Consider the following 24,271-nt stretch of genomic DNA (forward strand, 5'->3'; position numbering starts at 1 on the left):
GACACATAAAACCATTTTAAAAAACAGATAAATCAGCTTCTAAGACAGACACTCTTTCATGAACAAGTTCACTGAAATCCTTCTTTAACAACATGGCATGTCAGACATTCCTGGGACTAGTGGTTTTAATTTAGAGTGAAAATTCATGCTTTTTCCCCCATCACTTTATTTACACCTCTCTAATTGGTGGAAAGTCTTTTTAGAATGTCATTTGGTGATGCAGATCTTCAGAAATCACAGCGATAAGGAGCTTAAATTTCACCAGCGTACTCTTGTTTTAATCATTTTCAACAAGTTAACATATATTTTTCTGTGGTCAGAAAGAGATGAAGGGGTGCTGTAGATAAGAGCGCGATGAAGAAAGAGCACCCTGCAACTAGAAAACAAAAAACTGGATCCATAAACTGATGAGATCTCATTTTTTGAAAAAACAGATACTCACCATTTCTAGGTAATGACTTATTTTTAAACAAAATAACAACAGATCCACACAACTATGCCCCCTGTTCCCATTCCTCCAATATACCAACACACATGCACACCCACGTTATACAAAACTCAAGTCTGTACAAGTGTTTCATTAGTAGCTATGTGGCGTTTCTGCTCATGCCATCTGTCATGAGGGGAACACTGTAATTCTGCTTTCACACAGCAGTGCAGCACTGCAGTGCAGAAATGGTAACGCTTTATACAATTCCCTAGTGCCGTGTTTTCTTCTACTGCAATTACCTCTGTCCAAATTGTACAATAAAATTACTATACTGTTAATTAGAGGCTGTAATATAAAGACACAGACATCCTTTTGGCAGCTGATGACGTTAAAAGAAATCAGCTTATGGTTAGATAGCAGTAGAAATGCATACCCCAAGTGCTTAAAAATGCATTTAAACTCTGTAAGATAATATAGTACAATAGGCTTTCGCACAGCACACACTTTTAGTTGTCATAAAAGCACAGGTGTTACCACATTAAAATCACAGGGACAGGAACTTAAAACCCAATCAGCTACGTGGAATACAGCCAGAGACATCATAAGAGAGTGACATGACACAGAGACGTTGATCACGTCAGCATGACTGGCGCTCTGCAATGAGCTGTTAATTAAGCAATAATGCCGTGTAAGTGTGTGCTCACATAAAAAATGCTGGAAAAAAGAGAAACACTTTCTAGCTCTTGGACAATCACCAATGTTTTAAAGCATTTTTAAAAAAAATCCTATCTATTTATGGCCAAGTGACCACTGAAATTAAAATAATGGCTCTCTCCCCATTCATTTAAATAATCTCAGGAGAAGTCTTAAATACTTCCTGTGAAAGAAAGCAATATGTTGCAAGTAAAAATCCTAGCCAGCAGCTGGCGACTGTTCAGGTTTGGAAGTCTTTGGGAAAGCAACTTTATTGCTCTCTTAAGCTAAGACCTCAGTACACACTTTCCCAGGCATACTTGGTTTCACTTGCAAGTTTCAAGTTTTATTAAATACACAATCGTGTTCAGTTTGAAAATTATTGTCCCAAAATGTGTCAAATAGATGATAAAGCAGGTTGCTAATGTATCTGCTCATCCAAGACAGCTGCATTCAAAAAGCTCACAGCTTCAGGACCTAACCAGTCAGTGATAACAGGATGGCTGTGTCCATCTTTTAGATACTGTTTTCCTATTAGATGGTTTATAATTTTATGGTAGCAGGTAGAAAAACTGCAAGAATCCCATCTTGTTGTAGATGCTAGTTGGCTAACATGCCACATTGCTTCACTAGCTTACCTAGATTACAACCTTATGCATTGTGGTGCTGATTTCACACAACAATAAATGGTACAGCAGGAAATATGTACTGTATTACACACAATTGCTTTTATAATCACAACTCAGCATACTAAAGCTGTCCACACATAAACAGGTATTTTGGTAAACGTAGTCTTTTCTGTGTTTTGGCCATTCATCCTCACATTAACAGTGTTTTAGATAAAAACTCCTTTGAAAACTCAATTTCTGCATTTACACGTGAACAGAAAAACAGAGATTTTTATCTCATAACTTCATTTCCTTTCCTGACAACAGACTGTGCTGTTGTGCTATTATTTGTGGGATTTTGATTGGCCGACATTTTTTTAAGATTAGGTTTATACAAGACTTTGGCTTTGGCAAATTCTTTTTTTTTTTTCATTTTAATGTGTCTGATTATATTTTTCCAAACAAACTCAGAAAAATCCCCATTTTTAAACAACATAATAATACATCCTCTTTGAGCCAATAAATGGCAAATTAAATTTGTGGTACTTGTGGGATATGTTACTAATGCAATAATCATGCAAATGACAAATGTACAAAAGTTAGCTTTTGCTTTGTTTTTGATCTTATGTGATTGTAGACTCCTGGGCTCTTGCTATTGTTCTGTCTAGTAGTCCTTTAAGACCTCATTATCATGTCGTTTTGAGCTGCTTTTTCTGAGATGTGTTCAATTTCCAAACTAAATCGAGTCTAAATTTGGGACATTGTCTAAATGTGTGGGATGTGTGGGGGCAGGGAATGAAAAACAATCTGCACACCTACAGAAAGTGAGACACCTGGTCACCTGCTGCACCAATCACGCAGCAAAGGACAGGTCGCCAGCTAGGTGTAACAATGCAGTTGATATGCAGCATTAGTAGTTTCATCACAGGCAAATCAACTTTTCTGTCATTATGGTTGTACAGAAAATGTCACAGTGCAGCATGCAAGACATACAGTACATACTATACAATAGTACAGCATTGTAGTGAGTGGACAGTCTCATGTATATCACAGTTTTGACTGAAGGGATGCTTACTGGACCATGGGTGTGATCAGTATTTTTTTTTCTCAAAAAGCCTTTAAGCTGAATCGGTTTTGGCCGTTTTTCAAGAGACATAATTTTAATCAGGGCTTGAGTGCCAGGGTATTGTCAATATAATCCAGTGATGAAAAGCACCCATTCAAATAGTAAGTACAGTAAAAAAAAAAAAAAAAAAAAAAAAAAAAAAAGCCCTACTTGTACTTTATTAAAAAAAATGTTATGTTACTTAAAGAAACAATAAACTTAAAACCTTAATGCTCATTTGGGTGAAAATGTCCTGCAATCCCCATTATCATTAATCAGACACTTTATCAGTGTTCCTCTGATACACCACAAATGACATGGCTATATGAAATCTAAATGATGCAAATAGCTGTTCAGTGTTCGGAGCTGTAACATGGTTAGGTACACTTGAAACACTTGACTGTTATTAATGTGCTATACACCTCATCTTTCATCTGCCCCATCCATCCACACACTCGCCGAACTGAAGTATATCCATATAGGCAGGTGTACCCATTCACCTCTAAACACTACACCAGTATGCATTTAACACATTTGCTGCACCGGCTGGATGAATCATTCAAACATGACAAAATCAAACAAAAATGTACCGCACGAGGTGTTTTGAAGCAACTGCATTTAGAGAATAAACACGAGAAATTAGTGTTAAAATAGCAGCGGCCGTGTGACTCCAGTGCTGACATTTAGTGAACATTTAATTTGATAAGCACAGGTTGTGACTGAATGAGAGATAAGGAACATAAAAAGCATCACACTGAAGCCTATTTAACCAGATAAAAACATGATGGATTCAAGGGACTGGAAACTATCAGGGAGAGGAAATAACATTTTTTTTTCTCCAACTATCTGCTTTGAGGCTTGTCTTTGTATCCTGGCACTCTGCTGGAGTTAGAGCGCTCTCACTGCCCACAGTGCAGTTGCCGTCAGCTCTACAAATATGTAAAAGCAGCCAGTGTGACGGGGAGGAGCATGGGAACTGAATGCTGATCAACTCATTCACAGTCAAGCCACATACCAGCCACACTGACACATTTCATCACCTGTACTATTTACCAACTTTTTATCTCTGCAACTGACTACTTCAAAAAGGAATTACTCAGAAAATATGCCTTTTTTCTCCTCCCCCACCACAGATACAATGTTCTACCAACAGTACAGGAAATGACTGAAGTTATTTTGTTCAGCTGGATGCCATCTAACTGCTGTGTGACTGCCTTTGTGTTGTCTTTGGAGCTGGGGGGTTAAAGTCTGCAAGGCATTGCGCTTGAGAAAATAAAATATATATTGCTCAGCAAACAAAGCAATAGCGACAGACCTTTTTATAATTTGGTTTAAAGGATGGGTACTGCATGCATACAATATGTGAAGTGAAGGTTTCCCTGACTTTAAGTTAAAGGAAAACAGATTCAGTGTTTTCACTATTCACTTTGACTCTGTGTGTCTTTTGGAAATGGCTCTCCCCGATTGTAAGTACAAAGTGGATGTGTGACATGCAACCACCAGTTCCCTTAACACAACTTTCATATGTCATATTTTCTAACAGTTGCAACATACAGTAGATGCTGACTTCGGTGACATTCATCAATGTTGAATGCCAAAATAAAATAAATAAATAAATAAAAAGAACTCAATGCAATGTCTCTAGCAGCGTTTTTTTTCCTTCTTCTTCTTTTCTTTCACACCAATTTATCATCTCATTCAACAGTTTATAAAGAACCGAGGCGATAATTAATTGACAAAAATAAACAGCATTTAAAGATTAAGACACCAAAGGTACTCCAAGACAGAGCTGCTGCAAGGCTCAAACTCGGCAGTTTTCTTAAAGAAATAGCGGAGCACTCGGATCACACTGAAGCTGACAAAACGGATAGATTCAGCAGACAGGTTAATGGTGAGACACAAAGAGAGACATAAGATGCACAAGAGAGAGTCCAACATTTGTTTTAACTAGTCCACTGGGAATCTCCATCCACCGCTCTCTCTTGCTCCTCTCTCTTTATCGGACCAGCACCTCACCAGCGGGCTACTTGGCTTGTGTAGTCCTCGGTGGTGGCTGGGAAGTCACTCTCAGTTTCCTTCTCAAAGCCTCCTCCCACTCTCCCGCCTCTGTTGCCACCGCCTCTGTGTTTGGGCGGCCAAGGCCTGACCTGGTCTCTCTGCTCCCGCAGCCAGCGCTTCTCCTCGCGCCTCTTCAAGCGCACTTCCTGGTGCTCCCTCTGGCGGGTGAACTGGAAACGCTGGAGGAACAGGTCCTTTGCATATTCGTACAGCTGCATGTCCAAGTAGTTGAGGTCCTCGATGCGTTTGCGCACAGTCTCGCTCAGGTCCACGTTGGCAGCTCGCGTGCTGTTAATCTGCGTGAAGGCAGAGATGAAGCGCAGGCTGAACGTCCGCTCAAACAGGTACTGGGTCTTACGCTGAAACTCGGTCAGGCCGTAGAAAGCCATGTTCTTCAAGTTGCTCATGGCGCTGCTTAAAAGGATGTGGTTGCGCTGGCTTTCGTTCATGGAGGACAGGTTGTAGCAGCCCACCAGGCTCAGGTCAGCCAGCATGCGGACCTGACGGTTGTTCGCCAAGTTCGACGGGCAGTTCATGAACTCTGTCAGGGTGACGCCGGACCAGTCATCCCCACTGTAGCAGGTGGGCAGCTCGTCCTGGGTGGGTGAACGTCCATCACACATATGGAGGGCGGTCTTCCATGTGGCTCCTCTCTGGACATGTTTCCACTCGCTCAGGTAGCGGGAGACTGGGTCGCGCAGCATGGTGATGTAGTAGAAGTTCCTGCAGCCAAAACAAACACAGTTAGAGAGCTGTGAGCGCATCACTATCACAGAGGGTCGCCCTGCATTGTGCTGACAGATGGTGACTTTTGTCTGAGCATAAAACTTCAAGGTTGAATGCTAATTGGCAAACTGAAAGTCTCACTAATGAGGTTGTTACAGTTGGTTTCTATATATTGCCCTTGAAAATTGAACCCTTGCACCGGAGCAATGAATTTACAAAACTGAAATAGGGCTGTTTCCATTCCACAGATTTCTTCCACCTGCCAACACAGAGAATAATTGGGATTCAAGACACAGAGTAACCCATAGTCATGGAGAAAGTGGGTAAAACTGACCCAGCTAAATCCTAAACATGTCATTTTTGCAAAAATAATGAGGTTTCAGCTGTCGCGTTTGAAATCTGTAGCACATTTAAATGAGTATCCTGTTGTTATCAACAGCAGGGCTTATAGAAGAGAACACATCTGATTTGCTTTTTTTTTGTTTGCTGATGAACAAATGGTAAACACCCCCACACACAACCCAAGTGAAAATGCCAGTGAAAATGTCATTTTCACTCAATATGGAAAACAAAGAACCAATCACGACTTCAATGCATAAGATTGTTGCAGTGTCGACAAAGGTGTGTATGAAAAAAAGAGCGAGTGACAAAGCTCTGTGGTTGACAATCAGTCTCTATACTAATAAAATAAAAAGCAGTGTCAGGAAAACAAGCGCAAATGTCAAAACTGCGTTCCAACAAATTACCCGTCACTGCACTGTCTTCTGCTTATCCAATTCAGGGTCAGGGTTGGGCTACGACCTATCCCAGCTGTCACAGGGCGAGTGCGCAAATTACATAGAAGTAGAAGACTTTAGTTTTCGCTTCACAGTGACAACCTACTCAACTGATGCTACGACTGTCCTTCGTACCAGTCTGACCTCTACAAGTAAATGCTGTACTGGAGCTGCGTCAAAGCCCATTCAGATGAAAAACAAAGATCAGACAGGTGTTGGCTAGGTAAACCTTTCCTAAGATGATTCCCCGTGAGATTCATGCATATTTAATGACGCTGCCGCCCCCCTGAGAGCAGTCCGGGCAGGTAAAGTGGCGTGCGACTTCTGAGATTTCACCCTGAGACCAAAGCAGCTCTCAATGCTGCCTCAGTGCTTTCAGAAGAGCAAATATCTGCACAGTCTTACCCAAGAGTGGGAAAAAAAAAGTTACAAAAGAGTTTTCTTTGCTTATTCCTCTGGTTGGATTGAGTACGGGAAAAGGATAAGGGGTTGTGAAGTACTATCTGCACACAATACACTTGGTATACTTTAATTTTTGGTAAACCGTAGGCACTTCCAAGCATGCAGCTGGCATTTTCACCCCATATTAACATTTTATTAATTCCATTTGAACTAAAAACATTTTAAGACAGAGAATATGAATTTGATCACATGTAAGAATGGCATAAATTCAAAATGAAAAACATTCAAGTGAGTTTATGCGATGAAGATTCATCTTAACAGTGCTAAAGGAACACCACTCCTGAAATGTTACCCAGTATGAGTCAGGCAAGAAGCTGTCATTACATCCCCGGTAGCAGCAGCTGCATACTGGCACTTGCTCCTGGAGTAGGCTGGCTGCAGATACATCCTCATTAGACTAGGGACATAAACACATGCAGCAAGTGTTGTTTGAGTGCACTCGACAGCCCAAAGGTCAGTTGTGTGCACCATCAATGTCAAAATACATCAGGATCAGTGGGTGTGCAGAGCTGTCTCGAGGAGGCTTTCCCTGAGTGATACAGATGGCTGTCGAGGGGGGGGGGGGGGGGGGGGGGGGGGGAATACGCTGACAGGATTCTTTTACTTCTGGCCTGTGTTATCACCAGTACCACCCTCACAGTTACTTCTCACAAAAAACAGAAAAAAACCACACTGTGAGAAGTTTACACTGTAAGGCTGTTGTAGGAAAAGTGCAGCTTGTCTTGTACGGCAAAGTGGCGCCAAATCTTGGCATCCACTTGCCAAGATTTCCCAGCCTATTTTAGCGTGCTGAAATCCAGAACCCTGCTGAACTCTAGTTAATCATGGATCAATAATGGATAGGAGGCATATTGCGGCTCATTCTGCCCCAGAATGCTCATCTCTAAAGGAGCAGCAGCAGCAGCAGCAGCAGCAGCAGCAGCAGCAGCAGCAGCATGACTTCAGTGGCACACAAACTAAACAGGGGCCATTAAACAGAGATGAAAGAGGAATTTAAAAGTATGGATAAAAATGGAAACTAAAGTGGGGAGTGGAACTGAGTAAGAAGCAGGTGCTGACAGGAATATTAAAGTCCAGCGTAATTTATATAGACGTATTTAATGGACATGGAAGAAGCTTGATAGCACGTGAATGAAAGCTATATCTGACAGACACAATAGAAAAAATGTCTTGCAGTAATTTGATTCAATGGCTATAAAAAGGTATCTGTTATTCATTTAAAGTTTTTTTTTTTTTTAATCATAAGCTTCATGTTCTCAATAATTGATTAAAGAGCTACTTTGAGCATTTTTTAAGAGAACAACACACACTCTGTATCTCTAATCCATACATATTTATTCTAAGCAGGTTCTTGGGCATTCAAAGTGACTCAAAAAACAAATTAAAAAATATATATATTCGAAGAACTCAGTATGAATACTAAAAACATTGTAGTGCTTAGAGTAGTGTCCTGATGTATTTCAGTGGTGGTGTTATAGGGACACATCGAAATATAATGCAATGTTCTTCCTGTGCACAATAAAGCCAGGAAAAAACACAAAAAAATACAAAAAAAACACAATGAAAACAAAATAGAAGCACAAAGGTTCAGTGCAGCGTTTTAGACTTAGTAGCACGATAGAACTATGGAGTCTGCTGTTTATTACACAGGGACAAAAAGACAAACAGGCCCCATCAAAGGCAATGTCATGGTGATGTGATAGTACTGTATTAGTAAATACAGGAAACGATAACAGAAAGCTTTCTCCATTTTAGAAATCATAAAAAAGGCCTTTAGTTTTAGAGGAAGAATCGCAACCTCCTGAGATCTTGTTTGGGATGCATTTTTAATTTCTCCAAGCTATCTGGGATTAGCTAGACCTGATTAGTATAAAAATTAAAGATCATCTCTGAACAGAAAGTAATTTTAAAAAGGCATCACTTCTTAGGTTGACAGCAAGTTTTTGTGCTTTTCTTTTCTTTTTTTAACATCGTAACCCAATAAAGTCACCATTGCAACTAACTATGGAAACACTTTATTGAGCAGAATGAAGCAGAAAGTACAGAAAAACCTAAATGCAATGTTCCCATAAGAGGACGCAGGGTCTCAAGAGGTTAATATTCATGTTAAACCACAAAGAGATAAAGACATTTTTGTTGTATCGTTCCTTTTTGGATGTGAAATAAACCAGAAACAACTTGTAGCAAAGTAACAGACGCAGATGTAGCCTTGTTCGGTTTAAAGACATTCACGGTAGGACAAGAAAGTGCTAACAAAGAGCTTGAAAGCTACAAAAAACTGTTATGGAATGTGACAGAACAGTTTCACGGGAGTATAAACGATATATTTTATTTTTTATTCTTTTGGAAAAACATTTAATTTGTGCACAAAAATGTAATAATTTTCTGTAAGCTTGAAACAGCTTATACGTAGTAAATATCAGTATACTCATGCTGCACACTCGGAGAGAGAGTGAGAGCATGTTTAATACAATCACAACTCTAACATTTTAATGCTCCATTTTGAGCATACTCATTTTAGCAAATTTAATAGTTCACAGACAAAAACAATAAACCAAGGACTCATGGTAACATCATTTTATAGATAGATCAGAATCAGATGGCACTCCAGGATATGTCAGAGAGTCGGATTATTAAAAATGCATGGCGACGGGTAAATTATTGTTGAAATTAGTTTGGATTATGTGGCTATCCATCCAAAACTGACATGAGATATGTTCCTAAAAACAAAAACAGCCTCGTGGAGTGTACAAGAAAAATCCGGGGACTGATTTCATGCTGTACGAACCCTGAATACTTGTATGAGAATTTCATAGCAATCAATCCAGTTGTTCAGTGACCATCAGATCCACCAACTGACTGAAGCTGCCAACCCCTGAAGCGCTGTTCAATGAATATTGTCAAAGAAATGTAACCTCCTAAACCCATACTACATAAAGAAACGGGTAGTTCCAGCCTCAGCCGGTGACAGTGAACAGACAACTGGCTTTTAATTGCCTGTAATTAGCCTCAGTGACACAATTTCAGCCCACTGCTTCTCCCTGATTGCAGGCTGCTGAAAAGGACATCTCACTTTCAGCCTGAGCTCATCTTGTTCGAAAGTGGACAAACTGAATTCACTTATCAAGACATTCGTGTGTGGGAGTTGGATATTGTTGTAGGTGCTTGAGGGTGGGCTAGACAATAGGGAAAAGCAAAACAATATATTGCTGTGAGCCGGGCAAAAAGTGGTTCAGAGCAAAGGCTAACGCACTGAGCAGTAAATAAGTAAAGACAGACCAGGTCCCAGTACAACAATGGGACTGACTAATGCTGTTGGGATGTAGACGCCGTGCTTGTGTGATAGGGAGTGGTGGCGGTGGTGAAGCGGTGCTTTTGTATTGGGTGAAGGCTCTTACTGTCTCTTGACTTCTCTGATTTATTCTCACAATGTAACAGCCTTGATTTCTCTCCATTATTCCTCTGTGGTTCAGGAGCATCAAGAATAACATTGTTTTACATCTTTTTACTGCTAATATATGAACATATTTCCCATCATGAAGCTGCCACAGTCAAGAGAGTCAGTCTGATTATGGAGGACGTGTAACATCAATCTCCGATTGTTACAGTCACATAGTGAGGATGAAAACAGCAGAATCAAAATGTCATTCTCCTATTTGGCAGCATCTTCCTTATGAGTCTGTTCAAAATATCTCAGTGCTTGTTGTTGTCCGTCTATTTTAACTCTGCTAAAACTCACCACTTAATTTAATACCTTGCCTCATATGAGCCGGGGTGTATTTATGATTAGCATTACACTGCCGGATCCCTGCAAGACTTTAAAGATTATAAACGAGTGTATCACATTTAATGTCTCTTTAATTACTCTATATTCTAGAGCATTTTAATTTATAGGTTCATATTCATCTTTACTACTTTCCCCGCTGTATGTTCTGTTATGCTCATCCCCCCTGTGTCATTTTGAGCCTCTCAACATTTTAGAGCAGCAGCCAGGAATTGTGGGTAGGGAGTGAGTAAAGGGGATAAAACGCCTCAAAGGGCCCCAGCCACATTCGTTAGTCAGATGTTGAAGTTACGTGCCACTCGTCTACGGGGGCCATTAAGGGGCTCTCGGTCAACTTCGTGCTATGAGCGATGGGAACATTAACGCATAATGTTCGGCTGAAGTTAGAGCAGAGAGAGGCCTGCGCTCATCTGTGCCGCAACCAGGACGCTGATTATAAGCAACATTCAAATCAAAATCACATCTTGGGTTTGTTCAGCAATTCAAATGGGTGAGGGGTTGAGCCATGATACATGAGTGCTGTTTCCACTCGTTACTAATTAACCAATCAGACCCTGACTTAAGCCCTAGGCTATTGTATGTAATTTCTACTGGGGAAAGGAAAAAAAGTCCTAAATTTAGTCAGTAACAGCTGCAGAACTGCAAGGTGAAAATGAACAACCTCTGGGCACTGCAGATGAGAGAAACTTGGGAGAACTTTGAAATAAAATAAGTCTCCGTTTGCTTATTATCAGTTGAGAGTGTGACTTGAAAAGTCACACTCTCTCAGTCAAAAGCTGAAAATTTAATTTCCACATGATCAAAACTGGAAAAAAAAGATACTGAACAACAATCAGGAGTGACAAGTGAGTGACACTGAAGTTACGCTCTAAAGATTCTCACCCGCAACTCAACCAAATTTGATGCAGAGAACATCATACTAATCTCAAATCCATTTTGTTCCTATAGTTAGCCCCCTCTGTGTTTGTGCCATGCTTGGTGACCTTAGCAAGTGGTGCCAGATGCATTTTAGAGCAAACAAGGGCTGGAACCCCGAACGTGGGTTTCTAGGGAGGAAGACAGTAATAAGCAGCCATTACTGGGAATAAGAGCTGGTTTCTGAGACAAAAACCTGTAACAAAGCAAACAACAACCAAAAAATCAAATAAAAAAATAATAATTACAGAATAAAAAGTAATAATAATGATGAAAATATAAAAAATGCTGTCAAACTAACAAATCTTTGACATTATTAATGGTGTTTTCTATCCATTTGCAACAAGGTGGAGAGAGTTTCTGAAACCCTAACTATATAAAAAAGCATGTCAAATATTTCAAAAGACCAATCACATTGAATAGATACCAAAAGTGAACAAGATGAATTAAAAATAAGAAATTAATTAATAAATAATCTACAAAGTCTAACATCTGCTATCAAGTCAAGTCAAGTCAAGTCAAGTTTATTTATAAAGCACATTTAAAAACAACCGAGGCTGACCAAAGTGCTGTACAATAAAATACAAATATAAAATACTATAAAACACAGGTACATAAAATAAGTCACAGATAAAACAATAAATTAAAAACAATAGGTTAAACCTTGCTAAAAGCCAGTGAAAATAGGTGAGTTTTAAGAGCAGTTTTAAAAGTTCCTAGGCTTGTGGAGAATCTGATGTGAGGGGGTAGACTGTTCCACAGTCTGGGTGCAGCCACAGCAAAAGCCCTCTCTCCCCTAGTCTTTAATCTGTACCTGGGAACATCTAAAAGCATCAAGTCTGCTGACCTCAAAGATCTCCTGGGGCAGTAAATGCTAAGAAGCTCTGCCAGGTAAGGAGGTGCAGTGCCGTTAAGAACCTTAAAAACCAGCAGTAAAATTTTAAAATCAATCCTAAAAGCAACTGGGAGCCAGTGGAGAGAGCAGAGGACCGGAGTGATGTGGTCTCTCTTTTTGGAACCGGTCAGCATGCGAGCAGCAGCGTTCTGCACCAGTTGGAGGCGATGCAAACAGGAACGATCTAAACCAGCATAAAGGGAGTTACAGTAGTCCAGCCGTGAAGTAATAAAAGCATGGACCACCCTTTCTAGATCGTTCCTGCACAGGTAGGACTTGACTTTAGCTAAAATCCGTAGGTGATAAAAAGATCCCTTGACTACGGAGCTTATTTGTTTATCAAATTTAAAAGCACTGTCAAGAGTAACACCGAGGCTCTTAATAGAGGAAGTACATTCAGAAGTTAGGGGTCCCATAAAATCAAAAGAAGAGTTAGGGTCTTTAGGAAGCCCAAACACAATGACTTCAGTTTTACTTTCATTTAGATGTAGAAAGTTAAGAGCCATCCAAGTCTTAACGTCAGACAGACAGGAGAATAACGGCTGCAAAGAGTCCTTACAGTCTAACCTCAGAGGGAGGTAGATCTGAATGTCATCAGCAAAAAAGTGGAAGGACACATTATGTTTGCGCAGCACATCGCCCAGAGGGAGCAAATACAAAATAAACAGCAGGGGGCCTAGAATGGACCCCTGAGGTACACCACAAGTTAAAGGAGCTCTGGGAGATGACAGTTCACCAAGGTGAACAGAAAAACTCCTGTTATCCAGGTAGGACTGGAAAAACTTCAAAACAGTACCTTGCAGACCGACACAGTGTTCTAGGCGGGATAACAGTATGTTATGATCGACAGTGTCGAAGGCTGCTGTCAGGTCTAAGGTTACTAGGACAGCAGCACGACCAGAGTCTACAGTTAAAAGCAAATCATTAAAAACTCTCAGTAAGGCGGTTTCAGTGCTATGACGAGCTCTAAAACCAGACTGAAACTTCTCGTAGAGACTGTTGTTGTCTAAATAATGTCAGCTTTAATAATGGCAACTTACAGTACACACGTGGCACGTGGATATTGCAGTATTATTAAATGTGTCTTATTAACGCAATATCAATTCTTACTTTTTAATTATCAAAATTATCAACACGAGTACCTGTGTATTGGATCACTATCTTAAACAGTTACCTCCTGCAAAATAGTAACAAAAACAATTAATAGAAAAGTAACAGAACAACCCTTAAACTTGCGTCTTTGGTGAAAAAAATAAAATAAAATAATTTTCTACTAGTGGTCTGTCCTCTTATTCTTATCTTTCATCTGTTTTCTCACCACTTTGTCATAGTACACATGTACTCTGAAATAATAGTAAAAATGAAAAAAAAATCAATTAAAATTAATCAAATTAAATCAAAAGTATAAACAGAAAAATAAAACTAAGATGAGCCTGTAGAGAATCTGTGTGCATTTATGGTCCTGATTCTGACTGCAAGAGCTACCAGACATGACAGGCATTAAAAAAGTAATCTAGTCCCAGCAAGAAGTAACCCAGTACTGCATCATTTTAAACTAAAAATGTAATTACTTGCAAATGATGACATAACAAATCAAACTAGAAATAACCACAGCCCTCAAAAACAAACCTGATGTAGTCGGTAAAACGTTAGTTTAATTTTTAAGCTAATGAAAAAATTGCTTCATGGTGAATAAATAATATCTAAAAATGGTCCCTGTGTACTTGAACTTTATTGCTCATATTTGTTGTGGAAGAGTCAAAAAGTCCAAACTCACAGTCAAAAGCTGTTAGCAGCTGCTATTAGTGGCCAACATTAGCATAGACAAAAATAGAAACAGAAAGATTAATGAGATATAGTCAGTATAGCTGTGAATAGTAAAGAAAACCTCCAAACATGCGCGGTTAGTACAACATCTTGTAGCTCATGTATATTAAATTGTGGCTGTTTTTTTTTCATGATATTGAAATTCCACAGAGTGTAAAAAGCCTCAATAACAATATTCAGCACTGCCATTCAAAACGGAAAACATACCATACGTTGAGATAACTATCTCTAGGAGTGGCCTTCTGAAGACACAGTACAGAGTACAGTACTCCACATGAATGGAGTATCCCTGTAATTTTTCACCTCAGTTGACTCCTGCCATTTCTCCCCTCTGCTTCTCCTCCATGTCCTACAGACATTAGTGTTCCCCCCGGATCCATAACCTTTTCTTAAAGGTTGTCACATTAATCACGCTGCTGATTTCACTCGTCAGTCTCCCTCTGTATCTGTTGTGTTTGTCTCTAGTTATGCTGTGCATTGTCTCTCTTCACTGCCACCCGCTTGCAGCACTTGCATACAAACAGCCATCACTCTCCTTTCTCGCTCTTTGTCTTGCAGCTATTTTCCGAAGACTCATCAGTCAGGTAAATCATGACACTGATAAAAGCTGATGACAGTCATGGCAACACAGCGTTAGTCTAATTCTGTCTCAAAAAAACAATTTCAGCGTGGTAAATGGATATATCTAAAAAACTAAAACATACATCAAGCTGAGAAGATTTTTTAAAAAAGGAAGGAAAATGAAAGGTGTTACAGAAGATGGTTATACCTTTCTATAATGCTGTTTCCTAAACAGTGTTTTCAGATGACTAACTTGCAACAACAAATACAGTAAAAATTCCCTGAATTTCAACAACATGATAAACTTTGAAAGCCCAAAAGGTTGTACCTGTAACACTTTCTTGTTGTGCAAATACCTGTCGTCACACAGCAGAGGATACTCTGAGATTAGTTTAAATTAAGTAGGGAGGTATTTTAATTAAGCTTAAGGACCTTCACACAAAAATAGGGACAACACAATTTGTGGTTTTATTATATTGTTGTAAATAATTCATTACATTGTCCAACTGAAAAATGTGTAGACAATACAGCAAATTAATATTTTTTGTACACCATAGCCTACATCTGTTGCCCGATGCCTTATACTCTTAATTTTGGTGACCCTCAATAGCAGTGCTGAGTATATATGTGCCCACTGTAAAGTCTCTCTAGCTATCAATTTCAAAAAAGAAGGTACGCAGAGCAAAACTGGTTATTTAACATTTGTCCAACCCTGAACTACAGTCTGGCTATTACATCAATGTCATAGTGTATATCTTTGTCAATTGTTTTATATAGTATGGTTCAACACAGAATGAATTTGAATTACAGATTCTTAAAAACAAGTATGGAAAACATTTTTCCCATTCATAAGTCAAAAGTTCAGTTTCTTATCTCAAATTTCCAACTTACTAAAATCTTACTTTGGCATAATTACTTGACATTTCTACTTATATCTTCCAATTTTGTTTCTTTTTCAGTGGTGGAAACACACTTAAGAAAGCCATTATTTTAACACCACAGCAGAAACAATTAATGGCTATAGTGGGGCTGAATCCTGTGCACATGTCTAACAAGTTCAGAGATAATTACAAAATGCAGTTTTGCAGCTTAAAAAGTCATTGACCTTAACTGTTGTTAAATCATTAACTGTGATTAACCACATCTTTTAGAAAGCAGAGGTCAGACACCCACGCCTGTTTACTATCAGACCTGCTAAATCAAGAAATAACTTGACTCAAAACCTGTCTGATAAAGTGAACTGGGCTCAAAAAGCAACACATCATGCCACAAGCTAAAGAAACTTAAAAGCAGATAAAAAACAAAGTCACTGACATCTATCAGTCTGGAAAGGGTTAGAGAGCCTTGTGTAAGCCTTTGGGAACTGAGCGAACTGCAGTTAGAGCCATTATCCACAAATGGAGAAAACCTGGACCCCGTACAGGATTGGCCAGCCTACCAAAATTACTCCAAGAGCACATCGACAGCTCATCCAGGACGCCACAGAAGACCCCAGAACAACATAAAAGAAGTTTCAGACTTCACTTGCCTCAGTTAAGGTCAGTGTTCATGATTCAACATTAAAAAAGAAACTGGGCAAAAACGCCATCCATGTGAGAGTCCAAGGACAAAACCACTGCTGACCAAAAAGAACACAAAGGCTCGTCTCACGCTGAACTTTTTGGAAGATTTGGTCTAAAATCTGGTGTAAAACTAAGAAAGCATTTCATAAAAATCAGCTGTGAAGCGATTGCTTTAAATTACCAAGACAGCGGGGGCTTAGGCAGTAACGCACGTTTCTTTTAATTACACGCTAAGCACGACAATCCCTGTTTCCAGTATTTACAGATCGTGACTTTGAATTTGTTTTTTTAACTAGAAAATGAAATGAAACCAGAGCCCCGGTACAGCAGTGGCACTGCCCTCAGCTAAACTACCTCAGGTAGACCCACACAGATAAGGATACAGTCATCTATGACAACTCCTCATTCAGTGTATATTAAATTATAGTAATAACAACTACACACAAGCAGAGGCTTCCAAAGAAAAACACTTTGAATAATACAGCAGATGTAACTCACCTGCAATGCTTTATGATTATGCCGAAATTTATAAAAAGCCTGCCCAAACAGTGTATGATCATCTCTAAACATACATTTCTGTATCTGTTAAACTAGTGGTAGTTTGTCTTAGACTGAACAGGAAACACAGGAGCAGTCGGAGCAGAGAAAACAATCAGATCAAAGCTCTCAGAGGAAGTTTGAATTTACAGCCTCCCGCGGATAAAAAAAGAAAGAAATAACCTTGAAAGTAATCTGTTACCTACCGGAAGCTGCAGCCCTTTATTGTATTTTCTTTATCAGCCTGTCCACTGTAGTGCCAAAGGACAAATGATGCTGGACTCTGATGCTTATCTCACTTAGATTGGAGAACATTTAAAAAAAATATCTCCACTTGGGGCTCACTCTTTGAACATTCAAGCAAACTAAACAATGTATATTGTTACTGCAGCGGTGATATAAATTCATAAACCTCGCAGTACACTTTGTATAATAAGAATTTGCTTACCATCAACAGAAGCATGCCCTAATGGAAAATGCATGTTAAAGAGAAACATCACAGCATTTCTGGTAAGTGTGAAGACCTACTTTCTCTGATCCCATACATACGTAAGCTCAAACATGGCTGAGTTTGTGTGACGGCGCGCTTGTTCTCAGATTAACTTGATAAAAATCGTGTCATATAAACAAGCGATGAAGGTGAAAATTCATGCCAGCAGCAGCTGAGAAGAAAAGGGTATCAAAATACAAAGTTCAAGGAAAACTGTTAATTATAATTTAATGTTTTCATGTATTGCATTACACTCTGCTGCGTGAATGAAAGAACACCAACGCCCATGAAATCTGCATAAAACTCTAATGATCCCAGTTCATTAAAACGAGAGCCTGAGCGTTGTGTTGGATGCATGAAGATGTTTGAGGATGACACTGTTAAACGGAAATTTGTTATATTAGTATCAACAGACTTTGAGACTGCAAGACACTCAATTAGTAACTACTCAGTATATTTAAATAATATCCCTTATTTATATACTCAGTGTTAAATATAAATACTGTATGTGATAAAGCCAATGAAGACACAATATCTTGAATTTTAATATTAAAAAACTTCACATTCAGAAGAAGAAATTGTCGACATTGTTATTATAATGTTCCTACATGAAATCCTGTAATGGTCATACATGTAGAATTTATTCATAAATATATACAATTTTAATATATTCAGTTTTAATTGTATGGAGGTAAAGACCCTACGATAATACAGAGAAATTCCCAACAACAACTAACTCCTTCAGGAGTAGACTGTTACCGTGACGATGTAGGATGTAGGTCCTTTATTTCAGCAGCAGTCAGACTGTACAATACCCACCCAGGATAAATGCTGTTTGAAAATACATGTATATTATTATTGCTCCCACTGTACTCTATGTACATATAAAGAAAAATCTCAGTGTTCATAGTGTTGTGTTTTTGCTTTTCTGTACACTATTTTCCAAGTTATATTTTTTTCTATTCCTAGTTTTTCTAATATATCTCTAATTCACTTTTTTTTCTTGTGTTGCTGTAACAAGTGAACAGGTGACAGTCTATGTCTGTCAAACAATCTGATGATCTCCTTGGAGTACGCACTTGGCAACAGTGGGAAGTAAAAACTCAATTTTAAAAGGAAGAAACCTCCATGTGAATCAGACTCAGGGAGGGTCAGCCATCATCACTGAGCGATAGTATAGTATTATATAAGAAGCCCAAGTTCTTCATGTGCACTTAATTACAAATCAATGCTCATTATCCATCACCTACTCCTACATAATGTTTCACTAGCTGGGCCCACGTCCTCATTTTATTATGGACAGTGTTTTAGTAGGTAAAGGTGAATGGCTTGGACATGAATTGAGCTGCAGTTTGGGGAAAGCCTCGAAGCGGACTGGTAGCGGCTCCTGGGCCTGGCAGATCCCCATGTACTAAATAGAAGTGAAGAAGTTAAGAATTGAAAAGGGGAGGGAGGGTGGGGCACGTAAACAAGAATGAACACCTTGTAGGACTGGGGGAACCTATATAGATGAGAACCAGAAGGAGCGTGTTTGGAGGCGTGGTCCCGATCCTGAAATTCTGATACTTAGTCTCCAATTATGCAATCAAAGTAATGTGATGTGATTTTTTTTAATGCACTACAAACGTCTTAAAGTCTTTAAAAAAAGGAATAAATTCATGCATACAAAATACAATACTATTCCCTTAAAAAGGGAAGTTGCCAATTTCTACTTTTTCACAGAGCTAGAGAGCACCACACCTGGTTTGGAACACCTGACTGAAACTTGTCATGGCAGTGTGAGTGGAAATGGGCCAAAGGTCATCAATCTGCACTCGAGGGGTATTCAAATCGACTGCCAGAGACTGTTCGTAAACAGATGAGAGGTTATGCCCTCTCCCACCTCACCACAGACAGCCACCTGTTATCATGTGACAGAAGTTCACCCATGCTCTGTGTCACAGGATGCACTGAGCCAACCTGTGGCAACTACCTAAAGACTATCATAAAAAAAAGACTTTGTGTGATCAGATGAAGAAACCTCAGCACTGATGTGGCGTAAAGAGTAGAAGACAGTGAGCTGATTTGAGAAAATGTATTGCGAGCAATAAATAACTGATATCTTGTGCTGTAACTGTCACAAACCTGCTGTGCGTGAAGATGTTTCAGATATCGCTTGCTCCAAAGGAATTATCTTCTGCAGGATACAGATGTCTAGATATTCTGGATCAAAAGGCCACAGCGGTGTAGATATTTCTCAAGTCTGTCTGCTGCTATGACTCGACTTGAAAATGTGTTTAATTTTTGAGATTTTAGTACTTTTTTCCCCCCTCTTTTTGCTGTAATGCATTTACATTTTGTTCATTACATTTTAAACATTTTCCAGCAGAGAGTAGTGCTCAGACTCATCACATGGTCATCAGCGTGCATCCTAATGCTACAGGCTGTGGCAGACAATGTGCCAAGGAACATTTAGTCGTCTACTTGACATTCATAGTCTGCAAGGTTTTCATTTGCACAAAAATCACTGTGTATGAAGGCAATTTAACTCTCTCATTAAAAAGACATAAACGCCTCAGAACTTAATGGCATCTTGCATTAAAAAGAGTGAGGCTTTAGAGTTTTGAGATTACATCTTGAGATTGTCACGCACATAAAAGCACTGGGGCTGGTATCAGCTCAGTGTTGACTCTCGTCACAGTTTGGAGGAAAATAGTCAACAGTGCGAACACACCGTCGTTCAGCTATTTATCAGCGAAGTCCTGCATCATTCAGACAAGACTTTGCTGCAAGAGATCATTTTCATGCAAAGATTATTATAATAGTGCATCTCAGTTGTGCTGAGAGGAGGATGCGTGTCATGTCTGCGTTTCAAGACAGTTTCTACAGAGAGAGCAAAGAGCAGCAAGAAGTTAACCCATTAGCGATTGTGATCTTAATTAAGCGCAAACCAGCACGTTCCCTTTAGTTATCTGCACCGTTCCTTATGAAATGTATTACAGGGAGATAATGCGGTGCGGAGCAGGCAAGCGTACAATCGAATTCATTTGATTGTACGGTAATTCATCTTGATTCGTCCATCTTTTACAGACGTTATGTGTTTAACCTTGTGAAAAAGAGAGCCAGAGAGCGTCACCGTACAGCATTGGCAAAGAGAGCTTAAAGGGATATTACTTCTCTAGGTAAAGACTTCCTCCATCCCCAAGGTCTTCAGTTTTAGCAGTCATGAAAATTTATATGTATTACCAGGGGTAAGGTGATGCAGAGTGATGAGAACACTCCTTTATCGAGCCACTTTATGAACTGTGATATTACGCATCCTCCTGACAATAAAGACATTCTCGGTACGCCGTAATAAACAGGAGCACAAAAAAACGCAGCGTGCTTTCAGCATCAGTGCTGTAGTGTTTCAGTTGTATGCTTGTTTAGTGGATTTAGACGAGGATTACACAGGGAGCTCTTGTCTTTACCATCTCTCTGGTGAGCAGATGTCCTTGGCCTGTGAGAGTGAGGGCGTTATTCAGCCTGCACGGTCTCTGCAGTGCATCTGTTCATCTCTGGGCTGTCCTGTTTCTCGCACACGAGATGAGAATGAGACTGGAGACATGCATTATTTGTAACTGATACCATTCCTTAATGGTGTCTGTGCTCCCCCTGGCAGCCCGTAATGGACCGTTTTTGAGGTTCTGTGCATCTTGTTCAGCTTTTTGATGGTGACGGAATGGGGACAGGGGGTGTCACCTGGGAAGAAACAAGAAGAACGATGGGACCTTTCATTTACTTGTCAGGAAGCTGGCATTGCCAGCGCTTGACATGGTGTGCATTCAGAGAGTGCTTGTATAAGCAGTGGCAGACACAACAAGGGTAAGAAAATTGCCCTTGAAAAGAAAAATAAATGCAATTCTTCATTTTATAATGCAGAAAAGAAAGATTTGAAAAATGTAACATATTTAAGGGAAGAATTGATACCTTTTTGGAGATTTCTCATCTGCTTAACTGCAACACCCGACTTAGAACATAGAAAATACACAGATTGTTTGATTTTTATTAGTTTAGGCAGATTTTGTTTGTCTCGAAATGTGAGATAGATAAAGATAAGGCTACAGTTTTGAGTAACCATTAGTCTTGGTAATTGTTACTGGAGAAAAAAACGGACACATGCTGTGCTGAAAACTAGCAAACAATGAAGAAAGAAAATGCTTTGCAGATTGTGGGCCTCCAGTTTTCACTTCTTTAATGCACAAAAAAGTGATATTTGATGAAAGCCGATGAAGAGCAGTGGTGCTTGAAATGTCACAATTTCTTTTGCAATAAATAAGTGAAAACTGGAGCTTCGCAATGCGCAGCACGTTTATTTATTTGTAATTCTTTTCTCTTTTTTAAAAATCTTGCAATAAAAAGAAGAAAAAAATATTTTCCAGAAGACGCATCAGTTTAAATAAGTGATTCTAAACTGTCCACAACACCGGTATTAAAACTCAATGCTAAATCAGTGGAATATTCTTCTTGCCGCCATTTCAATGCCTTTCTGAAGATAACAAACTGAGGAACAAATCTTAGGTAGCTTCCTGCCATAACAGGTAAAAATGTCACTGGCAGGTAAAATCAGCACACAGCTGAATATGAAATACACCTCAAGCTGGGTCGTCGCAGACTTCCCTGCCTTACGTGTTCTTTGTGGTGTTCATGCACCCCACAGTTGCTGACACAAAGGTTGCTGATTCACAAACACAAAACGTGTCCTTGCTGCAATAAGCAGCAGCTGCAGCAGCGTATAGAAGCCCAGGAAGATCTTTACCATATGCACAACCTAAACCGCAAGCTTACAGTGATGCAAACCCTCGGCTTAAGATGCAGCTAAGGTATGGTACCACTCACGCAAATCTGAATTGCTGTGTATCTTTAATGAGATCTGTCATCTCATTTCAGCTCATGGGAAAGTGGCAGTTCGACCTCCTCTGTTTGTAAGGCAGCAGAGAAGAAAGATTAAAGTGGCAGTTAAGTAGTGCTTATACAGAAACACAACTGTGGCACACTTAGAATAGATCCCATATGCTTTTTTTCCCCCCAAATGACAACTTCCGGGTTAAGTTTTATAGTTATGTTGAGTGTTAGAGTGAGTGGGGGGAAACTGTGATAAGAGACAATTCATACAGATGAGACAACAATGCCCAAAATATGAGTAGACAAACTATAGGTTGAACAGGAAGTGTGAATGCCCTTTTACATTTGTAAGCAACTCCCTGCTATCCTAACTGCTTTTGTGTAATGTGAGACCAATTAGACATCGTAATATGACAGCACTGCTTCAGTTACCATGATAATGGAAATCCTCCTGTCTAATTATGCTCTCCTTTTAATCTTTCTCTTTCAAAGATCTTTCCAAGAGACAGTGGAGGAGGAGACAAGGCGTGTACTCACATGGTTTCTGAATTAATAATACAGCCAGAGGAGAGATGCAACTACACAGGCTGGCAGAGGAAACCACAGTCCGTGTCACATCACATAACACAGTGCTGAAGACACTGAGAGCTTTGCATGCTGCCATGAGCCTTACACGAGCTTCTCCGATTTCACACACACACACACACACACACACACACACACACACACACACACACACACACACACACACACACACACAGCCTCATCATTTTATCTGCTTAGTCCCCCACTGGATGCATTTAATGTACCAACAATACTAACTTTTCAGTAATAGTTTGATTCTTTATTCTTTCCTTGTGGAATTTCATTATCTTCAAGACCATGACTGCGACCATCATCATCACTGTTGAAGTAATGTGGTCTCCCCCAGGGTGACGAGTGGGGGATTATTAATGGCAGCAACAGCCTCCACAGGTATTAAGATACAAATACAATCGAGTGATATTGCCCCTCGGTAGATTGCTGTTACGACAGCTTTCAGCCACTCAAAAATCATTAAATTACATGAATTGCCGTGAAATTCAGCGCAAACGTACGTTCGTCTCCCCTGCAGCTCATGTCCACACTGACTCTAATAACATGAACCCCTGATTTTCCCATCTGGTGCCATCATCAGGGCACATTTAAAGATGGAGTAAGCCATTCTAATCCAATACACCATCAATTCATCCATCCCTCAATCCATTTTCTTCCGCTTATTTGAAGTCAGGCCTCGGTGGCAGCAGGCTAATCCTATACACTTTTTGTCAAATTCAGCAAATTTCTTCTCACAGTCCACTTGCTGGCCGTGCTATGTCTGTGCTGACAAAAAAAAAAGTAGAAATAAATAAATAAAAGTGGGAGATTCCCCCCCCAGCAACTGGCTCAGACTGATCCACACAACACTCACACAGATATTCTATCTAGTCAGCAACAGAGTGTGTTTGTGAGAGATGAGGCCATAGGGAGAATTTAGGCACTAAAAAAATAATCGTATCATCATATTTCATAATATATATTTATAATATAAGCAGCTTTGAAGGAGTCATGTAAGAATTAATGTAATACAATCTGTCAAGATGATGCGATGGTTGCCTTAGGATAGCAGCTTAGCACAAAGAGAAAGCATTTAGCCCGCCTCTTGCCATAAGTAAAGGAAAGAAATCTTTCTTCCAGCTTGACTATGGCTCATAAAGAATGAGTCCCTATTAGCATCTTTTTTTGGCTCAGCACCAGTATCTTCTTTTTCTTCTTTTTTTTCATTCTTAGAAATGAAACTTCACAGTAAAGAATAACTGAACTACAGACACGAGGCTAGATACACCATCAGAGCTGCCTTAATTCATTGTGGCATCAATTCAACAAGATGCTGGAAACACTGCTTAGAGATTTTGGTCTATATTGACATATAGTGTCACACAGTTACTGCAGGTTTGCAC

General features: G+C 39.6%; 1 protein-coding gene across 1 annotated transcript in view; it reads right to left on the reverse strand.

Annotated features, from left to right (window-relative positions):
• Positions 1 to 3,008: 3,008 nt before the first annotated feature.
• The window catches only part of hs6st3b (heparan sulfate 6-O-sulfotransferase 3b), an 81,864-nt gene continuing 60,601 nt past the window's right edge, over positions 3,009 to 24,271 (reverse strand). The window contains exon 2 of the mRNA XM_063498244.1: positions 3,009 to 5,617. Coding sequence (XP_063354314.1) covers positions 4,849 to 5,617 — 769 coding nt within the window. The 3' untranslated portion in view covers positions 3,009 to 4,848. The remainder of the gene's footprint in view (positions 5,618 to 24,271) is intronic.

The sequence above is a fragment of the Pelmatolapia mariae genome, linkage group LG16_19 (assembly GCF_036321145.2).
Source record: "Pelmatolapia mariae isolate MD_Pm_ZW linkage group LG16_19, Pm_UMD_F_2, whole genome shotgun sequence".
In the NCBI taxonomy this organism is placed as follows: Eukaryota; Metazoa; Chordata; class Actinopteri; order Cichliformes; family Cichlidae; genus Pelmatolapia; species Pelmatolapia mariae.